We start from the raw sequence: 12,942 nt of genomic DNA, 5'->3' as shown, positions 1-12,942 counted from the left end.
AGTTACAATAGAGCTATTTAAAAATTTTTTTCCCCAAATTACTGCCTTGGCCATATTTTAAAATTAGGCACGAATTTCTCCTTGTCGATTACCAGTGTTCTTAGTACTACAACACATTTTATGCCTTCACGTGTGCCCTTGTGCCTGGAATTCTTTCTACAGACCATTCCCATAAATGTCTCATCTTTCAAGATTTCATTCCACGGTTACCATCTCCAAAGTCTTTTTTGCTACATGGGAAGAACTGATCTTTTCGTTACAACTTGTAAAGATTTCTAATGAAGCACATATATAGCATTTGATGTCTTTCTCCTCTGGGGGGATCATTAGCAACCTGACAGTAAGGGTTAGGCCCTCTGTCTTTATAGTACTGGTATCTATTTTACATGTAATCAATTTTTTTTTACTGGATAGTTGAAGATTTCTGTGATCAAGAAGAAAGAAGATACAGCTTCAGTGTTTTATTCCTTTGTTTAGTACTGGGTTATGAACATGCCAAAGTTCAAATTCTAGAGATATCAATCATAGAATTAAAAAATCTTAAAAGTAGTCATGATTACTTACATAAACTTGAGCCCTGTATTTGACAAGGCAGTTGGCACCAGCCTCGGGATTAAACTTAATTTCAAAATCATAACCTTTGGAATTCTCAGCACCTTTAGGAATAAGTTTTAACTTTCTAGCCAATTTGTGATACTCTGCTAATTGTGTTTCAATCTGTAAGAAGAGAACACAAAAAGAAATGTTAAAGCAGCCCCATTCCATATGTTTTTTACAACTGGCATTTCTGCAATTTTTTTTTTTTTTTTTTTTTTTGAGACGGAGTCTCGCTCCGTTGCCTAGGCTGGAGTGCAGTGGCCGGATCTCAGCTCATCGCAAGCTCCGCCTTCCGGGTTTATGCCATTCTCTGCCTCAGCCTCCCGAGTAGCTGGGACTACAGGCGCCCGCCACCTCGCCCAGCTAGTGTTTTTTTGTATTTTTAGTAGAGACGGGGTTTCACCGGGTTAGCCAGGATGGTCTCGATCTCCTGACCTCGTGATTCGCCCGTCTCGGCCTCCCAAAGTGCTGGGATTACAGGCTTGAGCCACCATGCCCGGCCTCAATTGGCATTTCTGCAATTTTATACAAAACATATTACACCTATTTTTAGTAGTTTAGTAATTCAGTAATCTTTAGTAGTAAGAGTAGATACAAAGAAGATAAGGTTTTAGTAACACTTAAATTTACAGAATAATTAAGACTATCAATTGGTGTGTAATGTACTAGTATCTTCCATTTATCTGACAGCTTGGAATAAGAGTCCATATTTAGGTATTAACTAAAATTTACTTTTTGAAGTGCCAGATAAATTATGAAACTTGTAAAACAAACAACCTTAGTTTTGTTACTGTACAAATTAAAACATTTCATGTATCCAAAATAAGTAGAAGGTAATCATTTATGTCTGAAAATGTTATTTTAACTCTGTTGATAAAAATATTTTAGTAACATATTTCACTTTTCCTGCTCTCCTTCCTTCTTCCTTCAGGGCTCTGTTCAAATAAGGTCATCAGAAAGGCTTTCTCCTAATATAACCCCCTAATTCTTCTAAATGCTTATTTTGTTCTATTTTTCTTCATAGCAATCATCACTACCTGACATATATTTGTTCATCTCCACTTCCTGAATATAAGTTCCATGAAAGCAGCTCTATCCTCAGCACCCAGAATAGTGCTTGGCATATAGTAGATACTTAATATTTGATTGAATACATGAATTTGCAGAGTCTAGGCAACTTGTTTTTAATCTGCTTCCTCCATTAAACGCATACTTCGTTTCTCATTGTTATTACTCATCCATAAAAATCAATTTGAGTGAAGGAATGCAACTGTAAGAAGACACATTGGAACTTGCTTAACCAATTTGCAATTTCCAAAAATGCATTAGATCTCAAAAGCAATATTACTTATACATTAAAATTTGGGCTTATTACTTATACATTAAACGTTGGCTAAATTGGTAATGTATTACCCATAACATTGAAATTAAGTTGAATAATTGGCTTCTCTCATGCCAAGGCCGAGACCCAAATATTTAACAGCCTATTACCTATTTTCACTTAGATATGGATATAATACACCCATCCCCATTCCTGTCTCACAACTTCTTCCTTCTCTTCTCTCCCTGAGTGAGTGGCACCTGCCCAATTACCCAAGCCAGACAGGGCAACCACTTCCTCCCTCTTTCATCAAGTCTCATTCACTCTACCTCCTAAGTTGTCAGAATCTACTTCTTTGAATTTTTACTATCTTTAACTTTTTTTTTTTTTTTGAGACAGAGTTTTGCTATTTTTGCCCAGGATGGAGTGCAATAGTACGATCTTGGCTCATTGCAACTTCCGTCTCCTGGGTTCAAGTGATTCTCTGCCTCAGCCTCCCAAGTAGCTGGGATTACAGGCACGTGCCACCACACCTGGTTTCTTTTTGTATTTTTAGTAAAGACGGGTTTCGCCATGTTGGCCAGGCTGGTCTCGAACTCATAACTTCTGATGATCCACCTGCCTCGGCCTCCTAAAGTGCTGGGATTACAGGCATGTGCCACTGCACCCAGCCCGGATCCTTACTATCTTTTAGAGAATGATAGTAATTTCTTATTAGATTGCTGCCACAGATTTTCACATTATCAGAAATAAGATCTTTCTAAGATGTAACCACATCTGTTTAAAAATTTTAAGGCCTTCTTAGAGCTTTCTGAATAAAGTCCAATCTTCTAAACAAGAAAAGACTCCTCATCCTCTGGTCTATTCTTATCTCTTGACTCTCATCTCTTGCTCTGTCCCACTTGCTATTAAGCTCCAGCTGTATGAAAAACTTACATCATCAGACTGTTTTATTTCTGAACTTTCCCATATACAATTCTTTGGCAAATCCCCTACCTGTGCCATGCTAACCCTTCCCTATACTTCCCAATTCAGTTGTTTTTCCCTCTTTAAGAAATTCTCTTCTAAAAACCTCTCAGCCATCTCCCCACATCATGTACACTAAATTTGGTACATTGTGCACCAAACATCTATTAAAGGTCTCATTTCATGGCAGTAAATGCAAACTCAGCTGGAAGTTTTTGAGGGGAAAGCCAATGTTTTATCTTTATTTCCTCTATGCCCAGCGTACGTGACACACAGCAGATGTTCAATCTTAATGTTTAAGTAGTGAATAGGTGAATGAAGGACTCATTTCCTCTTCTACAGAGGAAAAGGAGTGGGACCTAAGAACATTATTTTCATAGTTTTAGACTTTTTGCTTACTTTTTGGTTGAGTTATGAAATATAAGTTATCTTAAATTTGAGAGAAATTGGGATGTTACTGAATTGACATAAAGGGATGAGTGTTTCATTAAAATGCCAATGCTAATGTTTTACCTCTTAAGCCAATTTACTCTACCCACTGACTTCTTCTTAATTGGGACAGACCTTTAGAAAGGTCAGCTATGATGACTTGCCACTCTGGAAATGGTATGACATACCGCTTCTTTGCCTCTGGCATATTTTAATTCCTCATTCCACAACTTCTGTTGTTCAGCTTCCAGGTCCTTGGTTAATTTATTAATAGTCTGCTGCAATTCATTTCTTTCATGATTTATTCGCTCAATGTCTGCAACTGAGTACTTCTGGTTGTCAATAATATTCTGTAGTCGAGTGTTCTCCTGTTTTATTGTTTCACATTCTAGTTCTGTGTTGGAAAAAAATAAATTTTTAATGTATCTTCAATTACTACAAAGAAACAGATGCCATCATGTAATAGAGCTAAGATAGCTAAATTTCCAAATCATACATATGTGTGTATATATAATATACGTTTTTATATATACTTCATATATATATAAATTTCCAAGTCTCATTTACATATACATATATAAATTTCCAAGTCATATATATACATATATGTATATTCTCTTTTTGGGATAATTCTTTTTGATCTTTCATAAAAGATTTGTTATAAACAAATGTTTTATTTGTCTATAACATTTTGGAAGATAGTAGAATTAAAGTTTTATGTTAAGAAACTTATTTCCCTATTAGCTTGCAATGGTTTTCAAAAAGTACTACATGAAAAAAAATGTGGCTTCATAAATAATGACTGTCATTAAGAATTCTGGGTTCATGCATGCATCTACATTTGAATGGCCCCGCACGGGACCAAGGGACATTCTAGACTGAGGCTCCATGATACCACAAGGTGTCAATATTTAAGAGAATATGACACTTGAAACTCACAATGTGAACAAAATGAAACTTTCGTAATATCGAGGATCACTCCATTGACCTTCCTAGAAAAAGGATCTCTAATTTCACTAACAAAACATGAAGAAGGTTAAGAAATATCCAAAACAGGCCGGGCGCGGTGGCTCAAGCCTGTAATCCCAGCACTTTGGGAGGCCGAGACGGGCGGATCACAAGGTCAGGAGATCGAGACCATCCTGGCTAACACGGTGAAACCCCGTCTCTACTAAAAAATACAAAAAACTAGCCGGGTGAGGTGGCGGGCGCCTGTAGTCCCAGCTACTCGGGAGGCTGAGGCAGGAGAATGGCGTGAACCCGGGAGGCGGAGCTTGCAGTGAGCTGAGAGCCGGCCACTGCACTCCAGCCTGGGTGACAGAGCGAGACTCCGTCTCAAAAAAAAAAAAAAAAAAAAAGAAATATCCAAAACAGCTGACTGCTTACATAAACAGAACAGTTGGACAAGGTGAAAAGCCCAGATTAAACCACATTAGGCAGTCTATTTCAGAAAGTTAAACATCCCTTTCTAAATTCTTGTTACAGAAAAAACAGTTCCCAGAAGTGGGGATTGTGCCATGGCAAATAAGAAAATGAAGTGACTTGTGTAGGTCACCTGCCTAAAAAACTAAGCCATGACAGTTGAGTCACACATATTTGGTTAATCCCAGTGATTCTGGTTCTTCCCAAACAGAAAACCCATCATCAAAATATAGTGATTTTTTTCCCTAAGGGTTCTGAGGACCATGAAACAATGGCCAAAATTTTGTTCAGCAGGAAAACTTTTGATTTTTTTCTCAAAAGGCTCATTGAATGTAGTTTTAACTTTCTGGAGAAAGAAAAGTATAAGTGAAGAGCTTGGAGTTGCAGTGGATTGCCTTCCTGGGCTTACCAACAGTTTACAGAAGAAAGCCAGTACACTTGTTATTTCTAGTAAAGTCACTGCTTTAAAGCAAATTTGAAAAGTATATAATAGTAGATTAAACTGGCTTCAGTGGCCAGGTGCGGTGGCTCACGCCTGTAATCCTGGCGCTTTGGGAAGCCCCGAGGCAGGTGGATCACCTGAGGTCAGGAGTTCGAGACCAGCCTGGCCAACATGGCGAAACCCCCCTCTCTACTAAATTAGCTGGGCATGGTGGCACATGCCTGTAATCCCAGCTACTCGGGTGGTTGAGGCACGTGAATCACTTGAATCTGGGAGGCGGAGGCTGCTGTGAGCCGAGATTGCGCCACTGCACGCCAGCCTGGGGGACAGAGTGAGACTGTCTTGGGAAAATAAAGTAAAATAAAATAAAATAAACTAGCTTTAAGCAGTCATAAAAAGGTGGTGGTCAGAATTATCATCCAAACAGAAATTATAAATGACAGAAATATTCTGATTTTAAAACAATTAAGTGGATTGTAGGAGATACATAGGAAAATCATCTTACTTTGGTTCCAGGATATATGTATATGATGAGGCGCCATAAATAAGAATCAGGATACAGATGCTTATTTATTATAGTCACATTGAGAGATTTCACCTACTAAAGAGCACCTGGTTATTCAAAACATGGTTGGACTATATGATTTACAAAAAAGGTTACTGTCTGAGAACTGTGAATTGTAGAAGAATTGTCGAAACCATTTTTTCTTTAAAAGGACACATAATTAAACCCCAATGAAACCTTAACAGTCTACTTCACATTGAAGTGGAAAAATATAGTGAAGGAACAGCTTCAACTTCAATGAGATAAAAGTACACTGTGAAGACTGTCTGCCTTTGGGATATGTGGTTATTTGGTAACATTGTTTAAGAACTACTAGGTCTTAATGTCGTCCTGTATAATAATATGATTTATACTATGTGAAAAAATGAGATAAGACTTATTATGGCCGAGGCAGGTGGATCACCTGAGGTCAGGAGTTTGAGACCAGTCTGGCCAACATGGTGAAACCCTGCCTCCACTAAAAATACAAAATTAGCCAGGTATGGTGGCACATATCTGTGGTCCCAGCTACTTGGGAGGCTGAAGCAGGAGAATCGCTTGAACCCAGGAGACAGAGGTTGCAGTGAGCTGAGATCGTGCCATTGCACTCCAGGCTGGGTGACAGAGTGAGACTCCAACTCAAAAAAAAAAAAAAAATACACACACACACACACACCAGAGTTTATTCATATTTTACTGACATTTTCAGTGATAACCATACCAAACTGGTTAGGTTTTTGCTTTCTCTGTTTACCAGTAGTGTTTTCCAACCTTCTGTGACTTATGACCTATATAGAATATGATAGCATTTTTATAGCAGGCTGGGATGAAAGGATGAAGATGACCAAGGGGTCAAGAGAGTCATCCTGAAAGTGGAGAGGATTGATATTATGGTATATTGGTTTGTTACAACCTATTTGCAGCACAGAGCTTAAAGCAAATTCATGGTTAAAGTCAAACTTTATGCATTGATCACAGGCATCTGCACAAAAAAATCCACAACATATAATATCTATAAAATTTATGGTTGGGCACGGTGGCTCATGCCTGTAACCCCAGCACTTTGGGAGGCTGAGGTGGGCGGATCACCTGAAGTCAGGAGTTTGAGACCAGCTTGGTCAACATATAGCGAAACCCTGTCTCTACTAAAAAAGATGAAAATTAGCTGGGCCTGGTGGTGCATGCCTGTAGTCCCAGCTACCTGGGAAATTGAGGGAGGAGACTTGCTTGAACCCAGGAGGCAGGGGTTGCAGTGGGCCAAGATTGAGCCACTCTACTCCAGCCTGGGTGACAAAGTGACACTGTCTCTTAAACAAAACAAAACAAAAACAAAATAAAATTTAAATATGTTTCATCCACTCAAGCCATGAATGGCTTTACATAATCAAAAAAGTTAAAACACTCATAAGATAAAAACATCTTAGATTAACAGTTATAAAATTAATGTCTCAAACTAAATCACTCTGGAATGGCAAATGATTAAGAGTTTCTCTCTCACCTACTGAGTTTGCAGCTATCAGAAAAAGTTTTCACAAGAATAAGAAGGATGTATGACAGTTCTCTTGATCATATGCTGACAAGAAAGATAAAGTATTAGTATTAGAAAGTATTGATTAAAGGTCAGGTGCTGTGGCTCACGCCTGCAATCCCAGCACTTTGGGAGGCTGAGGCGGGTGGATCACGAGCTCAGGAGTTTGAGACCAGCCTGGCCAGCATGGTGAAACACCGTCTCTACTAAAAATACGAAAAATTAGCGGGCATGGTGGCACATGCCTGTAATCCCAGCTACTTGGGAGGCTGAGGCAGGAGAATTATTTGAACCCGGGAGGCAGAGGTTACAGTGAGCTGAGATGGTGCCACTGCACTCCAGCCTGGGTGGCAGAGCAAGACTACATCTCAAAAAAAAAAAAAAAAAAAAAAAAGAAAAAGGACTAATTGCATTATAAAAATTGTTATAATAATAATTTAGTACAAGCTTCTTTGTCATCATGGAGAATAAACAAAGGACATGATTGGGGTGAAGTGTAAAGTAGTTAATATATTTAAAGAGTTGCTTTAGAGCAAATCGTATATATATATATATATATATATATATATATATATATATATATATAAATCAGAGTTATTTGGGGAAAAAAAAACAGATTCAGCAAATAACCCTGGTAATTACTAGTCTTGAGTTGACAATCAATACTCCATAGACTAAGAGTTAAATCAAATATTCTAAGGGCCATGTATACAACTCCCACATGGGACAGACACAGCGTGGAAAATCCCAAAAGAAACAACAGAAGTAGGCAAAGTCCTGGGAGAATAGTACAGTTGTCAATAAATTTATTTTTAAAACTACAGCCCAGTGGCTCTGTGACTTGTAGATACCTTTATTTACTCTCCTTCAGGCACTGCAGAAGAATCAAACAACTGCATGTGCCACAGTGTTTTACAGAATTTTATGATTAAGATTGCTGTGTTTATGAAAGTAAGTTTATAAGACAAGAAAGAGCTTTCTATAGTTGCTCTTTTCCCCAAGAACTGTAGTACCTGCAGCTTTAAATCAGTTTCAGCTGCTGAGCTGCTTAGGCAGTAGTGATGGAGGATAGCCAGTTATAGCCGACTGAGGCAGGCAGAGATCAAGAATCTGGCTTATTAGAGCCAAGCACACTGAAGCCCACCTATAGTCCCAGCTACATGGGAGGCTGAAGTGGGGGGATTATTTGAACCCAGGAGTTCAAGATCGGCCTGGGCAAAATAACAAGACTTCATCTCAAAAAAACAAAAGAATCTGGTTTATATGGTTTATTAATTACAAAGTGGAATAGAGTATATATTTGTATAGAATATTTTATATATTTCTATATTCAGGCAGCATGTTTTCTTAGGTTAGGCCCTTCTTGGCTTCAAAAAGCCAAATGCCTGAAAACATGTAAGGAGTAGTAGGCTGAACAATGGCCACCTAAATATACAAAGTTCTGTCTCTGGCAACTGTGAAATTACCTTATTTGGGAAAAGGGTCTTTGCAGATGTGATTAAGTATCTTGAGATAAAGAGATAGCCCTGTATTATTATCCAGGTGGGCCATGAATCTCATCCTAAATGTCCTTATAAGATGGAGGCAGAGGTAGATATTTCACACAGGTAGTAGAATACAAACACACAGAGGAGAAGGCAATGTGAAGATGGAGGCAGAGATCGGAGTGATGTGAACATAGCTCAGTAATGCTGCCAGCCACTAAAAGCTGCAAGAGGCAAGGAAGAGATCCTGAGTCATTGGAGGGATGCAGATCTGCTGGAACAGCCTCTAGAACTCTGGGAGATTACATTTCTGTGGTTTTAAGCCATCCAAACTTGCGGTCATTTGTTACAGCAGCCTTAGGAAACAAATATGAAACACACTGGAAACTTGGTAGCCTGCTCTAGGCACGTACCACAGAAGAACAAAAGATATGGATAACAAAGCTGTTTTGACACGTGATAAATCCCACATGGGTTTGCATCTCAGTCTTTCAGCATTAGCTCGGCTTACCTACTCTAGCAATTTCCTCATTGAGACCATTTAATTTCTGGTCAAGAATGGCTGAATGAGACTCCAAATTGCTCATGTATGCCTGATACTTTTGAACATCTCCTTGTAAGGAAGCCTTCAGTTTTCTCAACGACTCTAGACGATTCTTTAAGAGAAAAGAATATCACTTCAGTTATTTTCAATAATCATTCCATATTTTATTTTAAAGTAAAGCAATATTATTTAAATTTATTTTAGAGAAAGGTAGATCTGAGTTTTCCTTTCACTTTTAGAGGGAGTCAAAATAACTAAAAGGGGACTATACTGTCAGTTTGAAATAGGAAAAAAAACAATGGCTAGAGTTGAAAGAGCACAAACATTTAAAATCTGGTATTTTACAACAGCAGTTTGAGTGCTTCACTAATAATGCAGAAAATAAAGTTAGATATCTGGATATTAATATTTAGCTTTTAGAAAACTCAGGATACAATATACTATATAAACCCATTTATTAACCATTCCTTTTGCACTATCTGCAAAACTCAGGGCTTCTTGTGACTAATGTTCCCTAGAGGTATATAGTACAGGGCCTTTATTCAAAAGTACTTTTGGTCTTATGTAAGCAGGTAAGAATCTTTCATCACATTCAGAGCACCGTTAGTCTAAGGCTGATAGACCACAAGGGAAAACAAGGCTCCACAGATACCAAACATGTTTTCATTGGGAGTTCACTATGTGAAAATTTAACTTTTAAGAAGCTTAATTTGTTAATCTATTTTTAAAAAATTTTGATAAAGACAGCTAATATCCAAGGACACCCAAAAATCTAAAGGAGCTCTCAAGTAAGTGTGTAAACATGTTTACTAACCGGTTCTTTTTCTCTTTCTTGTTCCAATCTTGCAATCTGTTCATTCAATGCTCTGTTTTTTGCTTCTAATGATTCCAGCTTAAAAGCATCCACATTAAATAAATCCTCTGGAGACAAAATCCAAAAGCTTTTTAAGACCTCAAATTTGCCTAGAACATTCTTCCCCAAGTTTTCAGCATTATTCCCTCCCTCACTTCTTTCTGGTCTCTGCCCAAAACACTATTAGTGAAGTACATCCCATTCTTGTAAAATAGCAAACGCTTTCCATTACTCCACTGTACTTCGACTCTCTTTGTCCTGCTTGATTTTTCTCCAAAGCACTTATCACCATTTGACTTAAAGTTGCTCACTTCATTATATTCCTCTTTCTGTCTACTAAAACGTAAGCTCATAAGGGCAGAGGTTTTTATCTTACTCATTACTGTATCCTCAGTGCCTAAATGGTGGCTGGCGCATAGCAGGTATACAATAAATATTTATTTGAATGAATGAATGCAGTTTTTATGCTTGGTTAATTATATACAGAGCTATCAAATTTCTCACTAGATGCTTGGATCACTCTAAATTTTCCTCTCTTAAAGCCATTTATTTTGCTCCCTTTCCCATGTGAACAAGCTGAAATTGTCCAGTTTACTCTTTAGGAAGATACAGATCCAGGGGACTATAAGGGAATGCTTTCACCTTTTGTGCTAATACTGTGCAAGGTGATTGATTCCATTGTCTTTGGAGGAATAGCTTCACCTCCATTTATCTACTTTACCTTCCATTTTGGCACTTTATATACAAGACTATTTCAACAGGAAGAACGAAAATGTAAAATAATACCTCTGGAATGTTTTAGAGTCAGCTAGTAAATACTGTATGTCACTAGGTTGTAAATGAGTAAAAAAAAAAAAAAAGATTTTCCTTACATATTTGGAAGTATAATGTCTTGTTAACTTTTGCCACAAATTTTGAAAGAGACCTTAGGTCTTTTGACTAATTGGTACTTTAATTTCTCAAATAGTAAGCAAGGACAACATAGGGATATTATACTCCAAGAGGAATAACATTTGCTGATTACCGTCTGTGCTTCTGGTAGCGTGTTTGGTACTTTATTACACTGACATCTACTGCTGCTAAACTTTGTCAGATAGGTCAAATGTTTTATTAAGGCCTCACAGACAGTAAGAGGTTCTGCCTCAGGTCTGGCTCCAACACTAGTATTCTTTTAGCTTAACTTCTCTCCACCAAAGAAACTACAAAGATAAAAATCAGTAGGCATCCAGGTCCATTTAAAGTAAGTAACTCATATGAACATTGGATATGGTACATAAATTACCACTAAATGAGCTGAGTCAAATGACCAAAAGCAAGCACCCTAAGAACGAGATCACTTACTCAGTTTTGACTGCAACTCTGCATTCATCTCATCAAAGCTGTCGGCACCACTCATAAAACTCTCATAGCATTTTATGGTGTAGTCCAAAAACAACTATGGGGTTAAGCAGATTATAAAAACAAAGTCATGATTCTCTACTTGGTTTGTTTCACTTTTCTAGGTGGAAATTTAAATTCGAATTTAAAAAATAGTCAGAAATACTAAGTAGTCAGATGAACCTATAAATAAGAGACAAAAACCTAGGCTATATAATTATGCTATACAGATGTATTTAGTCTGCTACTTCTAAATATGAATAATGAGGATAAAATAACACTTAAATTTGGACAAAGGCAATCTTTAAAAACAGTAAGCCATACCTTCAGAATTTTGAGAAGGTCAAACAAACAAGGAAGCTTATTAATACATGTAATTCAACATGAAATGCACAAACTTAATCATCTTTAGGAATAAAGCAACTGATGAAAAATTTAAACAAACTGCTGATCATCTAAGTCCAATTGAATTGAGAAGGTCTAATTGTAAAAACCCAAATGTAATTAATGAAGGCTACAATTACATTGTAACTTCAGTCTACAAAATGAGTTGCACAATGAGTAGCAATCCAAACAGCACAATACTAGAATTCTTAACATTTATCCAAGAGAAAATAACACTATATTTTGCATTCATGAGATGTTTTGGTCACTGAGAATGTAGATTTTATGAGAAGGCAAGAATGGATGATCAGAATTTTCCATAGCCTAGATGAAGTAAATATCCCTCAAGACAAACCAATTCCCTTTGTGATAATTTGTTACTTATTAAGGTGACTTTGAAGTGACCCTGAATAGGTAGTCTGAGTATTCATGTAACTGGAAAGGTGTATCACTGATGGTAAATTAATACATTTTCATTCTCCTTCAGATCAGTTGCTGTGAATTTGGTAAGACTGAATCAGTTTCCTTAAGCTTGGTCAATTTTGATCTTATAGGTTTAAAAATATCGAGTTTGTGGACTCACAAAACTGAGTATCAGAATCTTGTGAAGACAGATACTCTGACAACTTTAATTACCAACAGTACTTTATAGTTTTCCATGTGCTTCTTTATATATTGTTATTTGAAATAATAGCTATAATAGCTCAGATAGCAAGAATAATTTTTAACCTTTAGGATTGATGTCAAGACATTTAACACTTTTTTTTTTTTTTATTTGAGATAGGGTCTCACTTTGTTCCTCAGGCTGGAGTACAGTGACATGATCTTGGCTCACTGTAGCCTTGACCTCCTGGGCTCAAGTGATCCTGCAGCCTCCCGAGTAGCTGGGACCACAGGTATGCACCACCATACCCAGTTAATTTTTGTAGTTTTTGCAGAGATGGGTTTTCGCCATGTTGCCTAGGCTGGTCTTGAACTCCGGAGCTCAAGCAATCTGCCCACCTCGGCCTCCCAAAGTGCTAGAATTACAGGTGCGAGCCACTGTGTCTGG

The 12,942-nt window shown here is 37.5% G+C and overlaps 1 protein-coding gene and 1 pseudogene across 1 annotated transcript in view; one reads left to right on the top strand and one right to left on the bottom strand.

Annotated features, from left to right (window-relative positions):
- Positions 1–12,942, bottom strand: part of NDC80 (NDC80 kinetochore complex component) — a 45,725-nt gene that overhangs the window by 17,031 nt on the left and 15,752 nt on the right. The window contains exons 8-12 of the mRNA XM_010353187.2: positions 11,472–11,565; positions 10,092–10,198; positions 9,245–9,389; positions 3,502–3,707; positions 565–717 (exon numbers count right to left, since the gene is read on the bottom strand). Of these exons, the coding sequence (XP_010351489.1) occupies positions 565–717; positions 3,502–3,707; positions 9,245–9,389; positions 10,092–10,198; positions 11,472–11,565 (705 nt within the window). The remainder of the gene's footprint in view (positions 1–564; positions 718–3,501; positions 3,708–9,244; positions 9,390–10,091; positions 10,199–11,471; positions 11,566–12,942) is intronic.
- Positions 4,235–5,236, top strand: LOC104654136 (annotated as a pseudogene).

This window comes from Rhinopithecus roxellana, chromosome 21 (assembly GCF_007565055.1).
Source record: "Rhinopithecus roxellana isolate Shanxi Qingling chromosome 21, ASM756505v1, whole genome shotgun sequence".
NCBI lineage: Eukaryota > Metazoa > Chordata > Mammalia > Primates > Cercopithecidae > Rhinopithecus > Rhinopithecus roxellana.
The sequence above is the reverse complement of the archived record's forward strand: the minus strand, read 5'-3'. Positions and strand labels throughout refer to the sequence as shown.